Source organism: Xyrauchen texanus, chromosome 36, assembly GCF_025860055.1.
Source record: "Xyrauchen texanus isolate HMW12.3.18 chromosome 36, RBS_HiC_50CHRs, whole genome shotgun sequence".
Classification (NCBI taxonomy): domain Eukaryota; kingdom Metazoa; phylum Chordata; class Actinopteri; order Cypriniformes; family Catostomidae; genus Xyrauchen; species Xyrauchen texanus.
The window spans coordinates 37029895-37053065 of record NC_068311.1 but is presented as its reverse complement, the minus strand read 5'-3'; the positions used below and the strand labels follow the sequence as shown (position 1 = coordinate 37053065).

The following is a 23171-nucleotide window of genomic DNA, read 5'->3' as shown; positions in this document are numbered from 1 at the left end:
AGCTTGAGAGAGGAGATCTGCTCTCACTGGGATGGGCCACGGCGCTGTCAGTGACAGCTGCGTAAGCTCCGGGAACCATGTCTGATTCTCCCAACGCGGGGCTATGAGGAGCACCGAGTGATGCGTTTCCCTGATCCTCTGCATTACCTGTGGCAATAGCGAGACGGGAGGGAAGGCATAAAGCGGGCGTCTGGGCCAGTCCTGGGCCAGCGTGTCCTCGCTTTTCGAGAAAAATATTGGGCAGTGAGAGTTCTCTTTGGACGCAAAGAGGTCTATCTCTGCTCTGCCGAATAGGTGCCATAACGTCTGGACTGTTTGAGCGTGCAGGGACCATTCCCCTGGGGGAATATTGTCTCTGGACAGTCTGTCCGGGCCGTCGTTCAGGTGGCCTGGCACGTGCGTCGCCCTCAGCGAGCGCAGGTGGCACTGGGACCAACTCAGTATGCATTTCGTCAGATGGAATAGGTTCTTGGATCTGACACCACCCTGACGGTTTAGGTAGGATACCACAGATCTGTTGTCCGAACGGACCAGGACGTGGTGACCCTGAATGACCGGGAGAAAGCGCACAAGCGCGTACTCGACCGCTATCATTTCCAGACAATTTATGTGAAGGAGCTTTTCCTGAACTGACCATAGGTCGAAAACCGGAAAGCCCTCGCGAGACCGCGCCCCAACCCGTGTTGGACGCCGTCTGTCGAGATGACTTTTCGGCGAGATACAGCTCCCATTGTCACTCCCCGCTGATACCATTCGGCCACTGTCCAGGGCTGCAGAGCTGAAATACAGGTCTGAGTCACCTTGATGGGCTGGCGGCCTGTGGCCCAAGCCCGCCGAGACGCCGGGTGTTTAGCCAATGCTGAAGCGGGCGATGTGCAGTAAACCCAGCTGAAGTACTGCTGCGGCTGAGGCCATGTAACCTAGCACTCTCTGGAACTTCTTCAGAGGCGTGAGGCTGTTCATCTGAAAAGATGCGGCTAGTCGCTGAACACGACGCACGACTGTGTAGATAAGCGAGCCGTCATTGCCACGGAGTCTAGTTCTATTCCAAGGAAGGAAATTGTCTGACTGGGCTGTAGTGAGCTCTTGGTCCAATTGACTGCAAGACCCAAACTGTTCAGATGGCTGAGGAGAACTGCTCTGTGAGACAGAAGCTCCATATGTGACTGTGCCATAATCAGCCAGTCGTCCAAATAGTTCAAAATTCGCAAACCCTGACTCTGCAGGGGTGCGAGCGCCGCATCCATGCACTTCGTGAAAGTACGGGGTGCTAAGCACAGGCCGAACGGAAGGACGGTGTATTGATAAACCTGGCCGTCGAAGGCTCAAGAATGGCCTATGACGGGGATTTATCTGAATCTGAAAGTATGCATCTTTCAGATTGAGAGAAATAAACCAGTCCCCCTGGCGTGAGGGGGGAGTTTCCTGATTGTAAGCATTTTGAACGGTCTTTTTGCAAGCACCTTGTTCAAAACCCTGAGATCTAATATGGGTCTGAGGATGCCGTCTTTCTTGGGAACAAGAAAATAACGGCTGTAAAGCCCCGACTCGCTCAGAGAGGGTGGCACTTTCTCTATGGCCCTTTTGCACAGAAGGCTTGCTATTTCTGAACGAAGCATGCACGCTGCTTCCGTGTTCACAGTGGTTTCGAGCCGCGCTCTGAAGCGAGGAGGGCGGTGATCGAACTGTAGCAAATAGCCCTGTTGTATTGTGCTTAACACCCACTTGGATATCCCTGGAATAGCTTCCCACGCTTTGAAGCGTAACGCTAGAGGGTGAATGGCCAATTCGCTCTGATTGCCGCACACAGAGCGCCTGAACAAAATGTGTGAGCGCGTTTAGTGTGTTTATGCATGATTGCTCGCAGACAGCATGAACAGGCTGTTTTGTGAGTGACTTCCCGATTGGAATGAATGGGGAAAGGGTCACATCTGTTATGTGATGCGCAAGCATAGTCATGGGCACGGGACTTACACACAGAGGAATGTTTGCTGGCCATGTAACAGAGCGGGCAGAGAATGGGCGCGCGCACGTATTCGTGGGCGCATTTATTGACTCTAGCGCTCGAGCGGTTCGTAACCGCTTTATGTGAGCGTGCTCTGGTGGGGACACGAGACATGCAGTGCTTGTGTGTAGAGGTGAACACTGGATTGTGGGCACATTTTCTACACATAGGGCTGGTCGTGTGACAGAGCGGCCAGAGAATGGGCGCGCGCACGCATTTGTGGGCACCTTCATTGACTCTGATGCTCGAGCGGTTCGTGAACCGCTTTATGAGAGCGTGCTCTGATAGGGGCACGGGATGTGTTATGCTTGTGTGTAGGGGTGAACACTGGGTTGTGGGCACATTTTCTACACATAAGACATGTTTGCTCTTTACAAGATTTATTTGGGTCGCCGTGAAAACGGCGTTTGAGTGCAGGCAAGCGGGCAGTGTCACCGGCTTGTTGGCTGCTAAATTCACCACTGCAGTAGCCTGAGAGAAGGGGACTGACAGGGGGCGAAGCTTTGACGGTGGTCCGGCCGCGGCGGGACTGAGCCGTCGTTTGTTCAACACAGTTAGGAAGACTTTGGCTGCTCGGGTTTCAGTGTTACCTTAGATCGAGGCCCGTGGGGGGGGGGCGGCGGTCTGCAGTGGCTGTCTGAGCGCGATCGAGGGCGGCCGCCCTGTCGACGCTGAGAAGTCTGAGTTTGTTGAACTGGGCGCTGTGAAGAGGCTCGTATAGGAGGCTGATCACGTGAGCGGCCTGCAGAGGAGCTAGCGCGACGCGGCAGGAAGAGGTTCATGGCTTGGGTGGCTTTCTGGACTTTTGAGAAGCGGTCAACAATGCCACTCACCGCGGAGCCGAAGAGACCGGTCGGAGAGAGCGGTGCGTTGATGAACGTGGAGCGCTCTGCTTCTCCCATGTCGGCTAGTGTTAGCCACAAGTGTCTCTCGGTCACAGTCAGCGAGGCCATGCACTTCCCTAGAGCTTGGGCTGCAGCTTTGGTAGCGCGAAGGGCGAGGTCTGTCGCGCTCAGTAGATCAGTAACAGCCTCTGGGTGCCTGCCTTTCTCATCCCACTCCGAAGAAGGTCTGCTTGTAGGATCTGTAAAACGGCCATTGAGTGCAGAGCAGATGCGCTTGGCCGGGCGGCGGAATAGGCGCCGCCAACATAGGCGGAAGTCGCTCTGCAGGCCTTAGACGGGAGCACAGGCTTGGAACGCCATCTCGCGGAGGGCGGACAAAGGTGTGCTGCTACCGAAGTCCTCGACCGGGGATGGAGGAGTAGCCTCTCTCAGTGGCGCCGCCCACCGACGCGAGAGAGGTGGAGACGTGGGAACGGGACCTGGCTGAAAAAGGAGCGCTCCACGACTTTGCAAGCTCCGTGTGTAATTCCGGCAGGAAGGGAGCGCCCGGGCCGCTGGTGTAGAGTGGCGATGGCTTTGAAGAAAGCAGCCGTCGATTCTGTTGGGTGCCTGCTCAGGGGCGGTGACCACTCGAGCCCGAGGCGGTTGCCGGCCTGTGTGAGGAGGCGTGTTAACTCCCCTTCGACTCCGGCGCGGGTCCTGCTGGATTCCTGGGCCGAGGAGGAGGCTTGGGAGCCTGACCACTCCTCGCTGTCCGAAGCCATGATGGAACAGCGGCCCTTATCCTCCGCCTCGTCATCCGAGATGGCAGCAGTGCGGCCGCTCTGCGGCAACTGCGCGTCCCGGGGGGGGCCGGGAGGGTGAAAGCGATGCTCGAGGGAGAGGCTCCGGCGAGGCAGTCGCTTCAACCACAGTTTCCGGCAGACTTTGTGAGCGGCGCTTCTTCCTACGCGGCTGAAGGTAAGGCGGCGCGGCGGTTTCTGCTTTGAGCGCTTCGAGTCGAGCCCGCAGGGTCGACATCGGTAGCTCCTCGCAGAAATCGCATCCGCCCTCAGTGAGGGTGAGCTCTGCGTGCCCCAGTCCCAGGCAGAGAGCGCAGATGATGTGGCGGTCTCCTGTGCTGAGAAGGGCGCGACATGAGGCGCAAGTGGAGCGAGGCATCTTGAAAAAGATGCTCGTACTCTTTTGTGAATAGTTCGTGACAACTAGCTTGCTGAATAAAAGGATACGTCGTCGGATGGCGTAGCTCGCAGGATGGCTGAAGGTGGCTGAGACGGCCGGCTTCTTCTAGCGCTGTCCACGCTTGCTTGATGCCCCTCGAACTGCGACGCGGCTTCCAGGTCAGCGATGCGAAGAGCTTTGCTGAAGAGATGAAAATCAGGGTTCCAGCCTAAGAACTACGCTTATATGCACTCAAGTCACGCCCATTTTGGCGGGCTTTGATGCAGTGAGCGCGCGGACGCCTCTCATTGGATGCGAGTTCGCCCAAGCTCGTCTATAGGCTGCAGCAGTTGCCGCAGAGCAACCTATGAGCTCGCTAGCTAGCCCGCTCAAGGTCTGCAGCTGCCGCACTGCGTTGACAATGGATACAAAAATTAAGGATAATTTTTTGGCTTCAATATCTCAGAAAAGATGAATCTTTCCCGTAGCGTAAGCTAGCTTACGCAATATGAGAGAACCTCTCGTAAGAGAACCATTATTAAAATACAAAATATAACATGTTTAAAATTATGATAATCTAAACAAAGAGTGAAATAAACATTAAAAAACGACAAATTAATTGTGTGAAAAGGATTTTTCAAAATGTACGACTGTCCCACAGTTGTGACATCATTTCCACCACACCAAACAATTCTGCACAAAATAATTTTTTCTCAAAAGTTAGTGTACTTATTTACCAAGTCAACAAATGTGTCAGTGAAGAGTATGCTTGGGATGTCAAGTGATGTAAAAAAAATTGTTTTATTTTTTTTAATCAAGGTAAATATTACTTGTGAGCAGAGTATTTCTCTCAGGTGTCATTTGCAATCAAGCTGTAATTTTACCAAATTAAACCAGTGTAAAACTATAATTTAATGATATGCTTTTTGGATACGTAAAATGTTATATATAAAATTAGCAGGAAATAAGAGTCGACCATTAAAAAAACAAAACATTAACAATACATTTCCATCAACGTAATTTCCACCACAGAATTCTATTAAACACAATTCAGAATTTGAGATGTGCTGGAAATGACACTGTGTTGGGAATTTTTGACTTTCATAAAAAATTACATACTGTAAATCTGTGATGCTTGAACATACACAGTTGGACAGTGTGACAAGACAAATGAAAACAAATTTATTGAGTGTGTGAATTTTTTTTTAAAGAGACTACTTTGTATAAATAAGCTGAAGAAATACTCTAATATAATAACTCAAATACATTGGACAAAATGTAGTCATTTAACAGACATTTATCCAAAGGGAAATGTCAATGTCCCTCCCCTTAATTATACTTACCACTTAACAATAGTAAGTAGCTGCTGAGCTGTGATATAAACTAAAGTCTATTGGCTATTTCAGAAAGGTGCATTCAGTAAATCTTTTGTTTTGTTTATGTTGGGTTGACACCATTGTGCAGAGTAAATGCATCTCTGCATAAGAGTAAAAGTTCCCAGAGTAATATTTAGTAGGCCATATACAGCACAACTCCACCAGTCTGTGTACCGTGTAGTGTAATTAACAAATGCTAAACTGCACAGAACAATATAAAATATATTCTAAAAATGTATTGTGTACCTTTCCCGTGAGTTTTAGCCTCAATTATCTCACTGATACGACCAGGACCAACAGCATTTTGAGCAGTCAGAGTAAATTTGTACCAGGTGCCACACTTCAGATTTTCCAAACGGTAAGCTCGCTCACTGGGGCTGATGGAGAAACTGCCCCACTCTTCACTGTTATCCTCAGAATACTGCAGAATGTACCCTAAACAGAAAACACCACTTTTCTGCTAAGCATTTGTGTTCAATTTGACAAATAAGCCCCAAATGTCACACTTTATTTATTCACACGTACAGGTATTGTTCATACAGGACACCTCACATGCAAAGCTAAACTTGATGAAAATAATTTTGTTTGTGAGATATCTAAAATACTTTACTGAAAAAGTATTTGACAGGTCTGTTTTTATGTTGATGACTTCAGTAAAGAATGCATGCATAATAATTAGGCAAGTTAGTCTCCTTACCATTTATTATTTCCAAGCATATTTCTCTGATTTCAAAACCTACATATCAACCTGAATAGTTACTTAGTAGAAGTGATATTTAATTCTTGATGAGGGAGGGTAAGGCTTAAACGATTCACACCCTATATTCAGATGTGCAAAATTATTATGCAGCTTTCTTACGTCACTTCAATGGGCCAAAGAGATTTAATAGAACATTTGGCTAAGCCCAAGAAAAGGCCTGGGACTAAAGTAAAGTGTACAGAGGTGAATGTAAATACGAGCCCAGTCCAACCTCTGATGGAGCTTCCTCCGTTATCTCCAGGGATCCAGGACAGTGTGATGGAAGTGGTGGTGGTTTTTGTCACTGTCAGGCGTGGTTGGTCAGGAGGTACTAAAATGGTTTGAAAGTAAACACAAAAAATAATAGTGTGTCAACCACAATATTTCAAATCTGTTATTGGAAAAAACAAGTCACAATGAGATCACAAATATGTGATGAATGAATCACAATGAACACAAAGTACAAAAATATTGACTGAATAATGTGGCGCAATTATCAAGTTAAGGCCATTATTATCCATTTTTGCACTGACCCTTTAACATAAATCCCTGTCACAATTTAAATGGGTAAGCAGAAAATGTTTTGAAAGGGAAATGTCATGACGCTTTTATACAAAGCAATTGAAATTGCAGTCAAGGTAATTATTTTATCAGTTTGTGTGTTCCCTGTGAATTGAACCCATGATCTTGCCAATGCTATCACCATGCTCTGCCAGTTAAATGACAGGAACCCCATTTTACCCCATTAAATATTTGAATTGCAAACGTACTGTTTGAAAATGTACAGGGTTCAAAATAATGAAGTATTTTAGACTTAGTAATGATACACATCTAATTATAATTTTCCAGGCTGTAACCACATATCTCAAAGGAGGTAATAGTTTAAAAACCGGCCATCGAAATGTTGGGGTTTGAAGTTGTACCCCATAGGGCAGGATAGTTATGGCCCTGATACTTTGGGACAAAGGTGGGAAAATATGAAAGTTGAAAAGGTTTCTGCTGAAATTAAATGATGAAAAAATCCTGAGAATGATCTAATATACAAAAGCAATCTGCACTACAGAGTATATTCTGAATATATAATCAAATGCACCTTGCACTTGAAGGTTAAGCATGATCTCATCTGAACCCCAGTTGTTACTGGCAACACAGCTGTAGTACCCAGAATCTTCTGCTTTCACTGTGCGAATAACAAAGCTGCCGTTGCTGTGGGAACTGCGGCGGCCATCAATGGAAACCGGAATGGGTGTACCATTACTGTGGAGAAACCATTAAAAACTATAAGAAATTTAACAAAGACTGATTTATTCAGGGAAATGGCCTGGCAGGTGTCTTCCTTTTCATGGGCAGACACAATTAACACTTATTCTGTGAACTTTACAAAATTTTAGATTGATAAAAATTTTGATTTTAATTTTTTTAAATGTTCTTTTACAAACAAATTTGATGATTATATATTTTCAGTTCAGTCATGAAACTCCACCTGATGTAACCTGATAGGTCCTTGTAATGTGTAATGTGTTCAATCTAAAAGTAATCTAATCAATTTGCGCACTCTCTCTTCGTCAAACATTTAAAGAGAGTTGACATGACTGAACTAATGCTAATCCAATAGCTAGATAACAGATACATTCATTGAACATACTTTCCCTTCAGCCACTTGATGGTTGGTGGAGGATCTCCAACAGCTTTGCAGGGAAGGACGATGTCTCTCATCCACGGTGTGGTCACAGTGCCACTGAACGTCAGGATTCGAGCGGGGGCTAACGGAACCATTAGGAAACAGCTCTTTAAACCAATCCTTCTGTATCATTTTGCTGATACAAAACAACTGCTGATCCTAATAATGGTACAGTATGGCTGTGTCCTATTTCACATACTTTGCACTGAACCAAAGCACATACTTTTGAGTGTGTGGTTAGACAGTCCCAGTATTAGAACATACTGAAATATAGGGCTCATAAAAGCAATTTCATTCTTATAAAAGCATAATTTGTTTGCAGAAGCCACTTGTTTTCATATTTTGTAATTTAATGTAGTGACAATCATAAAATATATTTTTTTAAAGTGGGAAATACTTTTTGGGGCCACTGTATAGTATATGACTATTGAAGACCGTTGAAGAATCTCAGAACAGCCACCAAAAACCCCCCCAAAAAACATGCATAGAATTGTGGTTCCTGCACAAATGTATTTGTACCTAAAATCTGCTGTTGTAGTTTTTAAATAAATACCAAAATATGGGAATAATTTGTTTTGTACCCATACAGAGCTATACAGAGGGTGAATCATTGTCCATACCTTTAGCTTGAGGCTCTACGGTGATAATTTCACTGGCATTCCCACGACCCGCTGCAGTCACTGCCACCACCCAAATGCTATACTGCCAGTTCTGATTCAAGTTGGTCAAACGACGGAAGTAAACATCAGGAGCAGCCTCGAACTCACTGATCACCTGTAGAGACAGCCATTTAAAATGGGTTTCATGAGAATAACATAAACATCAAAAATTCATTAGGAGGGGCCTGGGTAGCTCAGCGAGTAAAAACGCTGACTAAGGGGGGCGTGGCTTGGCCGCAATGGAGTAAGCTGTGTTCGACATGTGCTCCCGTTAAGCCTCTATTTCAACCGAAAAATGTAAAGTGTAATACTTCTCATACAACAGTAAACTATTACTAAACTCCATCGGATAGTGGAACAAATCCACGGCGGCGCCTTGATGGACACGAGGCTGAAGAAATTTAAGTATACTGGATCCTCCAAAACAAGGCCCAAGACCTCCTCGGACCAGAGTACTGCCAAGAGCCCAGCTAAAGTGACCCCGCCCTCACCTGCCTCGGGAGAGTTGGACGTTGAAGGCTTGAAATCAGAAATCCTTCTTTCTTTGAAAGCGGACATCTCAACGGTGATAAAGTCAGAGCTGAAAATGCCCTCGTTGATGACTTTGAAATGCTCAAGAACGAGCTGAAGGCGGTGAAAACTGAGATAATAAACAACACCGCAGCGCTGAAGTCCGAGATCGATCAGGTGAAAGTTAACATCAAAGAGGTTGAGGGGGGGCTATCAGCATGGTCAGATGAAGTGGCTACTTTACAAAAAACTGTGAGTGAGATGAAGGCAGAAATGGCAGAACTGAAAACGAAGTGTGAGGATATGGAAGGGCGGATGAGGAGATGTAACATAAGAATCATTGGAGTACCCGAAACTCCCGACTCCAGCACTACAACCTCTGTATCAAAGTTGCTAACTGAGGTGCTAGGGTTGGATAATGAGCCGTTGATCGACCGCTCGCACCGGAGCCTAGGACCAAAGAAGCCGGGCGGAAAACCTCGCGCCATCGTTGCTAAGCTTCATTATTACCAAGATTGTGTCCAGATACTGCGACGCGCTCGCACTCGGGGTCCGCTCCGTTTCAACGGGGAACCGATTACCCCTAGTCTTCCCGGACTACACGCCAACTGTGGCTAAAGCTCGGGCTGCATTCACAGAGGTGAGGAAGCTGCTTCGCGACCGACAGGGAGTCCGGTACGGGATTCTGTTTCCAGCACGTTTTCGGGTCACGTACAGAGGGGAGGACAGGGAGTTCACTGACCCGGACAAAGCTATGACCTATGTCAAGAACAATATTCTCAAAACCACGGAGGCCGCAGAATGTACATGAGACTGATTATTTCAACTGAACATAAAACCTCTGTCGACCTACAGGTATGGTGAACATGTGTATTTCATTGTGCCAGTTGACATCAGGTACAAATTCATAGCACAATGTTTACATTTTCTTTATACTATAACTGTTCCACTTTCTTATTGGTCAGGATGACCAGCTTGAACTGTGTGCATACAGGCTGACATACTATTTCATGTTCAGCCTTGTGTTACTACTAGTATTGGTTTGCTGTTTTTGCTTAAAGGATTTCCCGAGTTAAAATGAAAGAAACGCCGTTTCAGTTCCTGATTATTATTATTATGGGTTAATTGGGTCAGCAATAGTTGGCTATTTTTAAGAGTCATTACACTTGATACAATGTTATTTAAGGAAGCCAATGCTGTATAGTCTTGATACTCAGCATGATTAATACATTCTCTCCCAAGAATTATAACTTTACACTTTACTAATCCTTATTTTCTTTCTGTTGGAGGCTCGACGGGAGCCCGAGTGCTTGGCTCTATAGTTCCCAACCACAAACACTTAATGTGTGGATTTTTTTCTGAGGGTTGTTATTATCACCTTGTTCATGTGGGTGATAGGGGGTGGGTAACTTCTGGACCTCTCTACGATCTGATACTACTCTGCCAGACTTTTATTTTATTTTTATTTATGTTTGTTTTTGGGTTTCATATATGGTGCTCACCTCTCTGTATACACAATATGGCCAATATAAATAATACAAGAGGTTATGATGGTTGCCCTGCTAACTTCATAAGTTGGAATGTTAAATCACTCAATCATCCAGTGAAATTTAAAAAAGTATTCTCACACCTAAAACAGCTCAGTGCAGATATTGCATTCTTACAAGAGACCCATATACGTTCTTGTGATAGTTCTCGCCTGGTCAGGGGATGGGCTGGCCAGGTGTATCAATCCAATTTCTGCTTAAAGGCTAGGGGTGTCGCTATTATGATAAGCAAAAACGTACAGTTCACGCCATCTCATGTGCAAACTGACTCTACAGGGCGATATGTCATTGTGGTAGGGAAATTATACTTGCTCCCAGTTATTTTAGCCTGTGTTTATGCCCCGAACTGGGATGACTCTACATTCTTCACCAATTCTTTTTCTCACTTACCAGATTTGTCATCCCATCAGCTTATACTTGGCGGTGACATTAACTGTGTACTTTCTCCTCTTTTAGATAGGAGCGTTTCTAAGAGGGCATCCCTGACAAAGTCAGCTTACTCTTCAGCTCTTCCTGAAGACCTATGGTGTAGCGGATGTGTGGCGGTTTCGTAACCCCACCTCTAGGGCGTACTCTTACTTTTCCCCGGTGCATAAGACGTATTCACGTATTGATTACTTTTTCCTGGATAAAAGAATTCTGCATCTCATGAAAGAATGTGATTACGGGGCTATGGTCATCTTGGATCATGGTCCCTTAATCATGAAAATGTACATTCCTAATACACAATCTACATATCGTTCATGGCGGTTCAACCCTCTACTTCTGTCAGAAGATGAGTTTACTAAGTTCATATCGTCTGAAATTAAAATGTTTCTCGACACCAATCAAACCCCAGGGATGTCGCCATCTACTGTTTGGGAGTCGCTAAAGGCATATCTAAGGGGTCAAATTATTTCATACTGTGCAAATAAAAAAAGGACTAACACTGAGCATATTAAAAAAGTAGCAGATGAGATATTAGAGTTAGACAGGCTGCATAGCCATTTCCCATCAGCAGATGTAGTTAAGAAGCGCTTGTCATTACAGACAGAGTTTGATCTCCTGTCCACCCGACATGCTGAATACCTTATTTCCAAATCAAGACATGGTCATTATGAACATGGGGAAAAGCCCGGCCGTGCACTTGCTCACCAGCTGCGCCAAAGAACTGCTAATCAAACCATTCCTGAAATCAACGATGAATGTGGTTTAAAATGCACTGACAATGAGAGGATCAATTCTTGTTTCAGGAAATTCTACCAGGTATTATATACTTCAGATGGGCCCACTAACCCTGCTGTCTTAGATGACTTTTTTAAATCCCTGAAAATGCCTTCTGTAGGTGTAGAATTCTCGGCTGAACTGGAAAGGGTTTTCTCAGTTAAGGAAATAGTGTCAGCAATCGGTGCCATGCAAAGTGGCAAATCTCCAGGGCCAGATGGCTTCTCAACTGAATTTTTCAAAAAGTTTTCTGATCAGTTATCTCCTTTGTTATTGTTAGCATTTGAAGAATCTTTAGTCACCAATTCTTTGCCCCCAACCATGCGTCAAGCAGTCGTCTCTTTATTACTTAAAAAGGATAAAAATCCCCTTAATTGCAGTTCATACCGCCCTATTTCGTTGCTGAATACAGATGCAAAGATTCTTGCCAAGATTTTGGCGCGTCGCCTTGAAAATATTATCCCCTCTATTATTTCGCCTGACCAGACAGGATTTATAAAAAATCGTTATTCATTTTTCAATATCAGGTGTCTATTTAATATCCTTTATTGTTCCACTCCGCCCGATCCTGGGAATATCGAGGTGATGCTGTCACTCGACGCTGAAAAAGCGTTTGATAGGGTGGAGTGGGACTATCTTTTCAAGACATTAGAAGCATTTAATTCCGGCCCTAAATTTATCTCCTGGATCAGACTACAATACACGCTCCCAGTGGCTGCGGTACGCACCAATAATAACTTATCCTCCTACTTTGAGCTGAGGTGGGGCACGAGGCAGGGGTGTCCTCTTTCACCACTTTTGTTTGCTGTTGCACTTGAGCCACTAGCATTAGCCCTGAAGCAGTGCCCCACCATTAAAGGGATACACCGGGCGGGTTCGGAGCATAAAGTGTCACTTTATGCGGATGACATGTTATTATTTATATCTGACCCCCTCTCAAGTCTTCCTGAATTATCGATTCTACTCACAAAGTTCGGAGGAATATCTGGTTATAAAGTTAACTTTCACCAAATCTCTTCTGTAGACAGATTATATTTTGGGTCAATCCCTTTTAAATTTAGTCCTAAAAAAATTAAATATTTAGGTATATGGGTCACACGTAACCACAAGGATCTTTTTAAGGCTAATTATCATCCCCTCTTAAGTAACCTTAAACAAGACCTGGAGCGCTGGGACCCTCTGCCTCTCTCCTTAGGAGGGAGGATCAATACAGTTAAGATGAATATTCTCCCTAAGTTTTTATATTTATTTCAATGTCTTCCTATCTATCTAACAAAATCTTTTTTTTCCAAATTAAACAGTCAGATTTCATCCTTTATATGGCATAAAAGGCAGCCCAGGATTAATAAAAATATATTACAGAGGCCCCGTGCAATGGGAGGCATGGCACTTCCAAATTTTATGTATTACCATTGGGCTGCTAATATAAGAGCACTGCTGTTGAGAAACGATTACACGGATGTCAATAGTACTGAATGGATGGTGTTGGAGAGGGCATCCATTGGATCTACCTCCCCTGCAGCTTTATTATGTTCCAAATTACCTTTCAAACAGCCTATCTCAGCCTTCACCACCAATCCAGTTGTTATCCATTCAATTAAAACCTGGAACCAGTTTAGAAGGACCTTTAATCTCACTGATCTTTCACTTGTTACACCATTGATAAAGAATCATATGTTTGTCCCATCAGTGATGGATGAAGCTTTTAATGTTTGGGCAAGAAACAGAATAGGTACATTATCTGACCTCTACATTCATAATAGATTTGCCACTTTTATACAATTGCAACAGAAATATGGTCTTCAGAAATCACATTTCTTCAGGTATTTACAGCTTAGAGGTTTTGTGGCTTCTAATTCTGACTGTTTCCCATTAAGTCCTTCTGAAACTCTGCTTGAAACTATTTTAAAATGTAAAGTTAACATAAAACAAGTGATAGGCAGAATTTACACATTGCTCAATACACATAACATGAATAGTCTCGATAGCCTTAGAATCAAATGTGAAACAGACTTAGATGAAACGATTCCAGAAGAAATATGGCAAAAAATTATACAGCGAATCTACTCTTCCTCTATATGCCTCAGACACGCTGTGGTTCAGTTTAAAATAGTGCACGATCTTCATTGGACCAAGGATAGATTGTCTAAGATTAAGACGGGTATTGACCCTACGTGTGATCGGTGTAGGCAGGCTCCTGCCACACTGTTGCATATGTTTTGGTTGTGCCCTAAGCTACACAATTTTTGGCTGTCCATCTTTGAGGCATTCTCTGGGATATGCGGAAGAACAATACACCCATCTCCTCTGATTTCACTGTTTGGTGTGGCTCTGGTGGATGCCACCTTTTCTGGGTGTCAACTGAACATGATGGCCTTCTGCTCTTTGTTGGCTAGGAGGCTTATCCTGTTTAAATGGAAAGATGCTTTCCCCCCAACATATGGCCAATGGATTAGGGAGGCCATGAGTTATGTTCACTTAGAAAAAATTAGATACACTGTAAGAGGGTCCACTAGAAAATTTTATGCTATTTGGCAGCCATTTATTTCCTTTGTAGAAGGCATGGCAGCTACTAACGTATCTATGTAACCCAATTCTGTGTGCGCATACCTTTTCTTTTTTTTTTTTTTTTCTCGTTGGTTGGTGTGTGCGTTTGTTATTATTTATTGATGTTGTTTTTTTCTTTTATTTACCTAGATATTTTAATTATACATGCATGAGTCTGCCGGGATGTATGGAAATTTGCTGGGGGTCCAGTACTTGTGGGTGGGGGGCACTGGGGAATTGGGTGGTCTGTTCTATGGACAGGAACTAGATTTGACTATTTCATGTGTGAATTGTATTTCCTTTGTTTGTTATATCTGAAAATAAAAGAGACCTTGATAAAAAAAATTAAAAAACGCTGACTACCACCCCTGGAGTCACGCGTTCTATTCCAGGGCATGCTGAGTGACTCCAGCCAGGTCTCCCAAGCAACCAAATTGGCCCGGCTGATAGGGAGGGTAGAGTCACTTTGGGGTAACCTCCTTGTGGTCCCTATAATGTGGTAAGCTCTCGGTGGGGCACTTGGTGAGTTGTGCGTGCATGCTGCGGTGGATGGCGGGAAGCGGTAATGCACTCAACAAGCCAGGTGATAAGATGCGTGGATTGGCGGTCTCAGATGCGAAGACAAATGAGATTTGTCCTCCGCCACCCGGATTGAGGCGCATTGGGAATTGGGCATGCCAAATTGGGGAGAAAAAAAAATATTCGTTAGGAAACACCAAGATTTCTGTTATAGTTAACTGAAACTGAAATGAAATAACAAAAAATAAGCTTGAAAAACTATATCACAACTATATCTTCCATATAGACTAAAACTAACCTGAAACTGTTCTGAACTGCTTCAAAACTAACTTAAATTAATTTTCCTTTTTAATACATTAACTTGTGCATGTTACAAAATCTTTTTTATTTATTTTATCATCTTTGTTTGTTGTTACATTGCAAACATGACATCTACTGGCAATGATTTTCTAGCAGGCGAAACCTTAAAGCCAGGAAGAGACATACGTGTACTTGTTTTTGGGGGTTCTTTGAAAATTGTGCACTGACTGATGTTAGGTAATTTTGCATTACAACATTTTAAAAACGTCTTAGAAACTACACCTGAATAATATAACCAAAATAAAACATTTTAAAAATGTTGTGAAAGTACCAACCTGGTATGTTTTCTTTTACTAGTCACAAAGCTTAAATATAATGTGGTTTTTAATACAGAAAAAAACTAAACCAAACAGCAAATTTAGCAGGATGTTTTATGCTAAAATAACTTTTATTATTCTTTTTCCCAGGTTTCTTCTTAAATTGATAATTGATCTACCTCTCTTCAATTTGTCTTTTTTTTTCTTTTTTCGAAATTGTTACTTAAGAATTGATTTTGTGAATAAATGACTTGCAGACAATTTTCTACTTTTCCATTTTTGTGTCTTACAATTTGAGCTGTGGGCTGTATCATTAGCACGGGGTGTGGGTTGGAGAACAGACTGTTTATTACTGCATAGATGTTGAGGAGTAGTTTAAAAGGCTAGCCCAGGAGTCGGCTACCTAAGGCCAATGGTTGCACATGGAGGGGAAATTATTGGTGCGCAAGAGAGTGGACAAACCTTATCCGAGTCCCACAGAGCACCAAGCACATCTCTACATTTTAATTGGTTTTTCACAAGTATAAAAATTTCGGCCTTGTGTCGTTCACTCTGCGCAGTTGAATCGATGATAGGGGTTCGATCACTCGCTGGCTGGCTGAAGCTGCCATTAATGGATCACATGAGTCAGTCCACCTGCCACTTTGATAATTTTTTTCCTCCAAGTCTATTTACGAAGCATACTCACAATAAAATATTGTGAATTAAATGGCTATTGACAGTATTTCCTTTTGGATTTAGTGTTATTAATATTTACCTATGCATAAAGGCCTTTATTTGAAGCTTCCTTGCAATTTACCAGGTTATTTTCTCCTTGAAGAAAACTGCCTCACGGTGGCTGGCTGAGCATCAGCTGCTAAAGATCATCTCCGAATTTTGCCCTCTTTGTTCACTCTTACTCTAAGGAATTACATACATTTATTCTTATAGATCTGTTTTGGTGCATTAAAGACTTTTTATGGAATTGACTTGCCAAACAGTGGTCGAATTACTGAACTGGAAGAAAACTACCACTCATAGCAGTTAGTCAGTCAAGCCTACCACTATTGTGTTAAAGAGCCCCAAATTCTGGCTCATTGTTCAAAACAATTACATTAAATTATTCTTAAGGATCTATGTATTAACGCCTTTATAAGGAATTAGCTTGCAATTAATTTTTGGAATTTGGACTTTACTCGTCCAGCCACCATTAGTGACAGTTTCCTACCAGTTAGAAATAAATATTATATATAAATTATAAGCTCCACATAAAATGTCTTGACTAGGGCTGTCAATCGCTAAAAAAAGTTAATCTAATTAATTACAAGGTGTCCCGATTAATTAATCGCGATTAATTGCATATACAAATATTTGCTGAAAAAGCCCCTCATATAACAATAATTAAATACATAATGATGAAATAATGATACATAGTTATCTTTAAATATAAAAAATTATATATATAAATATATATAATAAAAATATATTAAGATAATTCAAATGCATTACATTCTTGTAGCAGAAGAGTTCATCATTGATAAGCCAATACAAAAAGCGGCTTTAGAATACAATGTATTGTTTACTACCATAATATTGAACATAAGTCAATCATTGGCACTAGACCCCAAAGCCGCCGCCAGGCACCGCCATTTGCGCCATTTAGAATTTCAGCCGCCGCCAGCCAATAATTTCGTAAGCCAAATTGAGCCGCCATCTGATAAAGTTTGGCTGAGCCGGCTAGAATTATTTGCATCAAATAATAATTCACATAGAGACATACACACACGAAATATATAAACAATACACGAGATCTATATTCCCACTGGATTCATAACAGCACAGTCTTGTGCTCGTTGCTACGATACACAGACTCACAGTGAATTGACGACCAATTAAAATTGCTCGTTTTCCGTACAGAAGAAGCGATGCATTTTTTTCTCGCACTGAGGTGAAATGGCGGAAAGAAGCAAGCAAGGTAATTTTGATCTCACTTCTCACATACTTTCCTAATTCCTACTTACTTTTTTTTTTTAACTTAGGCCTACCCAGACTTTTGTTAAATCTTCAGGGCACGGTTGCACAAACACCTGAATCAAAGATTGATGTTATGAACCAAATATTCTGGAACGGAGAGATTTATAGCACTGAACGTGATATTACTGCAGTAACAAACCACCGTTTCCACATTGCTAATTCACGACGCATGCTTCAGTGTACATTGAAGTGAAATGTGCAAAACTTTGTCCAAAATAATACTGATAACAGTGTGTGTTTATATTAAGGCGAGACACGGCAGGCAAAAACATTTTTTTTTTTTTTTACTGGTAAATTTTGAGATTTTTGGATATTTGTCTTCAATAACATGTCTTCTTTCAGACTTGTGGTGAAAAAAAAGTCCGAAATACACATTTAGGTCTTTATTTTACTACACTTAGTCTGATTGCGTCTGTAGATTTCTCATAAATTCAACAAAAGTTTGCGTTCTTAATCAAGGTGTAATAAGCTTCATCCATGATAATGCCAAGTTATTGTATACAACTTAGCCTACATACATTTAGCCTAAACACAACACATTGTAGGCTATTTGAAAATGTTTAGTAGCATACAGACTACAAAATAAATATGTACATACGTTGTGAAAGTAAAATCTGGTGTTTTCTTTATTACATTGTATTGCATTTTGTAGAAATATAGTGTAAGCCATGCATTGCTTGGAAATATTGAGCTCTAGTAAATCAGTATAACATAGACATCTGTAGACATGAAGTGGCAGCTTCAGCTATTTGCAGCTATGAAAAGTTTGGCGGCTGCAGCAGCCATTTAGGTTTTGGCTGAGCCGGCTAGCCAGCCAATAACTTCATCACCTCCTTAACCTTGTTGGTAATTAAATATTTGTAAGGTAAAGACCATACGATAGGGTGACCACCTGGCTATTGCTCTGTTGCAGGTCAGCAGACCTGATTTTGCGGGACAATGCGGTACACGAGGGAGAGATAACTTACTATTATTGTACTAGGTGAATAAATATTGATTTTATATTAGATGTATTTTTGCAGTGATGTTAAATGTTAATGACGGCGCTGTGAACGTCACTCAGTTTGGCATAAGGTCTACGATACAAACTCATTTTAACAGCACAGACCTACTCAATGTAAATATAATGAAGTGAAAATAATCTAATTGTTAAAAAGCACATTTCCAAATAAGCACATCAATTCCATTATTAAAGACTGAAAGATTAAATGCGTTCTTACCAGATTTAGTGCATCTTGAATTTTATTTTTTTGTCTGATCTGGCTGCTTCGAGTTGGGCCTTCTCATTCATTATGACTGTAGAACTCCTGGCAGGTGTAGGTGTTCACTTTCACCAGGAGTTCACTTTTGATGAGGTCGACAGATGCTCAGTTCCTTGTCTCTGTCCACACAGCGGTCATCAGTGAAAACACCCTCTCCACGAATGCGTTGGTGACAGGAATGCTCAAAGCCAAAGATATCAGAGCTGTCATGTTTGGGGCACTGAAATGCTTCAGCAGAGCTGTCCGTGAAACTTTGGTGGCATACCATGCACTCTCCTTTTTAAGGGTCACCTGTAACTGATTTTAACCATGTATATATGTTCTCCAATTCTTTATTATATGAACAAAGACACTTTTTCTTCTCGGGAGCTCCGGATAGACCCATTTTTCTGTTGCAGTTTTTTTTCCAGTGTTTTCCCGCTCTGGCAAGAAAAAAAGACTGCGCTGCTTTTTTATAGTGATTTTGTAATTAAAGGACGATGAAATAAAATGATGCCGAAATAATAATAAAGATAAAAAATTATACAGACAAAATTGAAATGCCGGACAATGCTTATGACTTGCAGGACGCGGGACAAAGCTTCCAATTTCGGGACTGTCCCGATGGTCACCCTACCATACGACCTGCGTCAGACATGCTTGTGTAGCGTCTCGGGTGTGTTGCGTCATAAAAATAAAAAATTTTGGTCACTGTGTCAAGATAAATATAGTTTAATACCACTGATCTATATCTATCTATCTATCTATCTATCTATCTATCTATCTATCTATCTATCTATCTATCTATCTATCTATCTATCTATCTATCTATCTATCTATCTATCTATCTATCTATCTATCTATCTATCTATCTATCTATCTATCTATCTATATAGATCAGTGTTTTATACTCAATCTTTAAACACATATTGAGATCCCGCAAGCATGCGATTAAATGCGTTAATTATTTTAACGCTTTATTTTTTTGTATAATTAATTGCGCGTTATTAACGCGTTAACTCGACAGCCCTAGACTTAACGCATAAGAAAATATTCATAACCCTTAATTTAAAAGGAAATTAATAGCAATTCAGGAGAAATTACAATAGTTTATTGTGAGAATGCTTTCTAAATAAAGAAAAAACTTCTGTCAGCCAGCAGAGATCAAACCCCTATCATCCACTCAACTGTGCAGAGAGAACAATGCACATCCGAGCCTTTTGTACTTGTGCGACCCACTTAAAGTGTAGAGTTGTGCTTGGCTCTCTGTTGGTCATGCAAATGGTTTGTCAAATCTCTCGCAATTGCACGCATGCCAATAATTACCCGTATGCATACCAACGGTGGCACACGTGTCTTGGGGCTTTTACACTGGCAGTTTAGTATGAAAAAGAGCATGGTTAGCATGAAAAATCGGTAATATGAACGCTGTTTTGCGGACCGGGGAGTGGACGGTGGTATCGAACCGAGAATAGCTGTAGGAGGTGGTCTGAGCTCAGTTGCAATGGAACTGTGGCATGTTTTGCATGAGTGAGAAAGCAATCTATACTCGGGTCTGCAATTGTTCAGAAGGCAAAATAATTTGCACATCCATTTTTGCTGATTAAGCATGACAGATGCACAAAGATGGGGAACATAAGCAGCACTGAAAATACTGCTGCAAATACAACTAGCTCTCTCAAAAAAACTATTTTTTTGCGAGCATCAATATTATGGCATGCGACGCACAGAGGTGCAAGTGTCATTCACTCTGGTGTGCATAATGACATAAATAAAAAACACACAAATAAAGAAACCTGCATTGTAAACCTGCAACTGTTTGTGATGACAAAAGATTATGATGGAAAAGCACAAGGGTTCGACAGAATCTGAAAGAGTCTGAAAACAGACAAGACTCTTATGATGTCCAAAGTTTTGTAGATTTTGGTCTTTCCCCATTCAAGTAGACAGGAGCTGTACTTTCATGCCGCATGCATCCACTGAAAATAGCTACACGGGAGCATTCTCAAGATTCTTGCTTGGGCTCATTAAATGCATTGAAAATGTAAGTACTGTGAAAATGTAAGTATTTTATTATTTTTTTATTTTTCCCTCTGACATCCTGGATTGTAGTTGCAAAAATTTTGTTGTTTGTTGGTATTACTGGCATTTAATAAAAAAAAAAAAAAAAACAACAATCTGGTCAGCAGCCATTGAGTTGGCAGACATTGGGGAAGAGCTAGAGACCTAGAGCCCAATATAAATTGAGGAAAAAGTATAGGCTATGAAAGCATGTGAGCGAAGCAAAGCTGTGTGACACTCCATGACTTGAGAGCTTGCATTCTGCTCAACCGCTCATGGCCCAAGCGAATGCTCAGCTCAAAAAAAGTTCACTCAATTCCCGCTCCGACATACACAGGGGCTGCATCCGAAACCAGGAAAATGCTGCCTTCGGAGGCTTTAAATGGAGGCAGGATGAAAATAAGATGCTTTTCAAACTGTTCGGAGACCAGTTTCCTTAAGAGTTACATTCATTCAAAAAAACTGTCAGTTAACCCATTAACTGATTAGGCAGAATGTCAGCTGCCTGCATTTTTGGATGTAGCCAAGGGGGTGGTGACATTGGCCCAAGCTACTGCCCCTTTGCCCACATGGGCTGATGTGCCCCTCTGGGTGAAATATAGGCTAGGATATAGGCCGACATTTATGAAATTATCAAATGCTTAGTAAAGTAATGTATTTGTGTTTTAGTAAATAAAATCTGGCTGTTTATTTTGTAATGGTTTACAACGGCTGTTAGATAATCAGGTCTTCCAGACCTTCATTATCATTAGTAATCAATAAATATTTCTCTGCTAGCACATATGCCATCGAACATATTCAAATAATGCCTTAATTATTTTTTTCTAAATTACCTTTACTGACATAAAAGTTAAGTCATCAAGCATGCCTGTACAAGTGATAAAACTTGCATTGGCACGGAAACTCGCATACACGCAAATGTGCGCTTTTCAGCTTAAACTGGATCTGAGTGACACAACCGACCCAGAAAAACACAATCTTTTTAACTTTAAAGTTTGTTCAATCATTTATGGCAATAATGAAGACATGAACTGGTACATGTTTTCATAATTACAGGTAAATTAATAATTGTTCTTCAGTTGTCTCCATGGAATGATTATAAGGCTACTGTAGATTTTATACATTAGTAGGTTACTGATTTAATGCTATCACACTTTAGGTCTGAAAATAATGAGAAATGTCTCATCCTAATTGTGTGTTCAGTTTTAAAGTGCATATTCATTTATCCAGAAAAGAGCAGTGAATGTTTTTCTCTTTTTGAGTATTGTTGCTTGATTAATATTCCCTACAATTTTATATGTACAAATTGTATGCAATCTAAAGGACTGTTGTTAATTATATAACAATTATTACATAAGTAAATGCCATGTGCCCCTTTTGTTTTTCCTTGCTATTTTAAAGCAGCATAAAGTGAATCTGGACTTTATATGCATCAAAAGATCATGTGTTGTAAATGCGCTCTTTATATTTACAGCAGGGATTATTAACTATGGATTATATTCATCCTGCATAAAGTGAGATTTTCTCCAATACTGTATATATTAGATGAAATTATGTTTAATAATCCCAAAACAAATAAAAATTATTTAATTCACAAATTACACTGCCTTCATTTAAGAAAACGTTTATTTCCCAATGTATCATTTATAGCTTTTTCTCTGTGCATGAATGCAGCAAGCGATGTCGGAAGATTTTGTTCGCAACCACTAATCTAGAGTCAGTTTTTTTTATGTTTCACTTATCGTTACAGTGTGGATTTGGCTTTGGGAAACTGACCAGTAGTTATGTGCCACTTTATCCCAAAGCAGAAATTGAAAGAAACAGGTGGTCGATTAAGTGAAATATTTCCGCTATGAAATTCTTTATGCGAGAGCAGAAATCTTTACCAATCAAATGCTCAATTGTACAATGAAGGCAAGAAAAATCATGCATGTTTATTAGTTTTGGTGCAGGGATTCAAGGAAATATGCTTTGTCAATATACAGTATTATTAAGCTTACATATTGAATTGAGGGTGCTCTAACTTTTACAACTCCACAGAACCGGGCCTGCATCTAGCTGAAGCTGCAATGACATGATGGCAAAATAACAAGATAACAAGATAACAAGATAACCTACATATCTATTAATTTATTATCGAATAGTAGTGTAGCCTATGATGTGACACGTAATATTCAAAAAGGAACATTTTGCTAATTCACACTCCCTTTCGATTTCCTCGTTCTTAACTTTGATATATACTTTGCATTTATGTTGGCTATAAGGTTTGCAACTTAAACAATGTTCGAACTCCCTCAGACCAATTGCTTATTTTGCAGATTCCCAAACCAGCATATCACGAAGCACATTCTGGGTTTGATTGAGTGGCAATGAGCAGCCTGAGCGAGCGGAGTGGATTCTTCAAAAAGGTGCCCTCCACTCAGGTGAAATTATCACTGCTGCACTCA

General features: G+C 41.6%; 1 protein-coding gene across 1 annotated transcript in view; it reads right to left on the bottom strand.

The window, feature by feature from the left end:
* The window catches only part of LOC127629870 (cell adhesion molecule DSCAM-like), a 243521-nt gene that overhangs the window by 24007 nt on the left and 196343 nt on the right, over positions 1-23171 (bottom strand). The window contains exons 21-25 of the mRNA XM_052107151.1: positions 8428-8573; positions 7772-7889; positions 7220-7383; positions 6359-6457; positions 5634-5822 (exon numbers count right to left, since the gene is read on the bottom strand). Of these exons, the coding sequence (XP_051963111.1) occupies positions 5634-5822; positions 6359-6457; positions 7220-7383; positions 7772-7889; positions 8428-8573 (716 nt within the window). The remainder of the gene's footprint in view (positions 1-5633; positions 5823-6358; positions 6458-7219; positions 7384-7771; positions 7890-8427; positions 8574-23171) is intronic.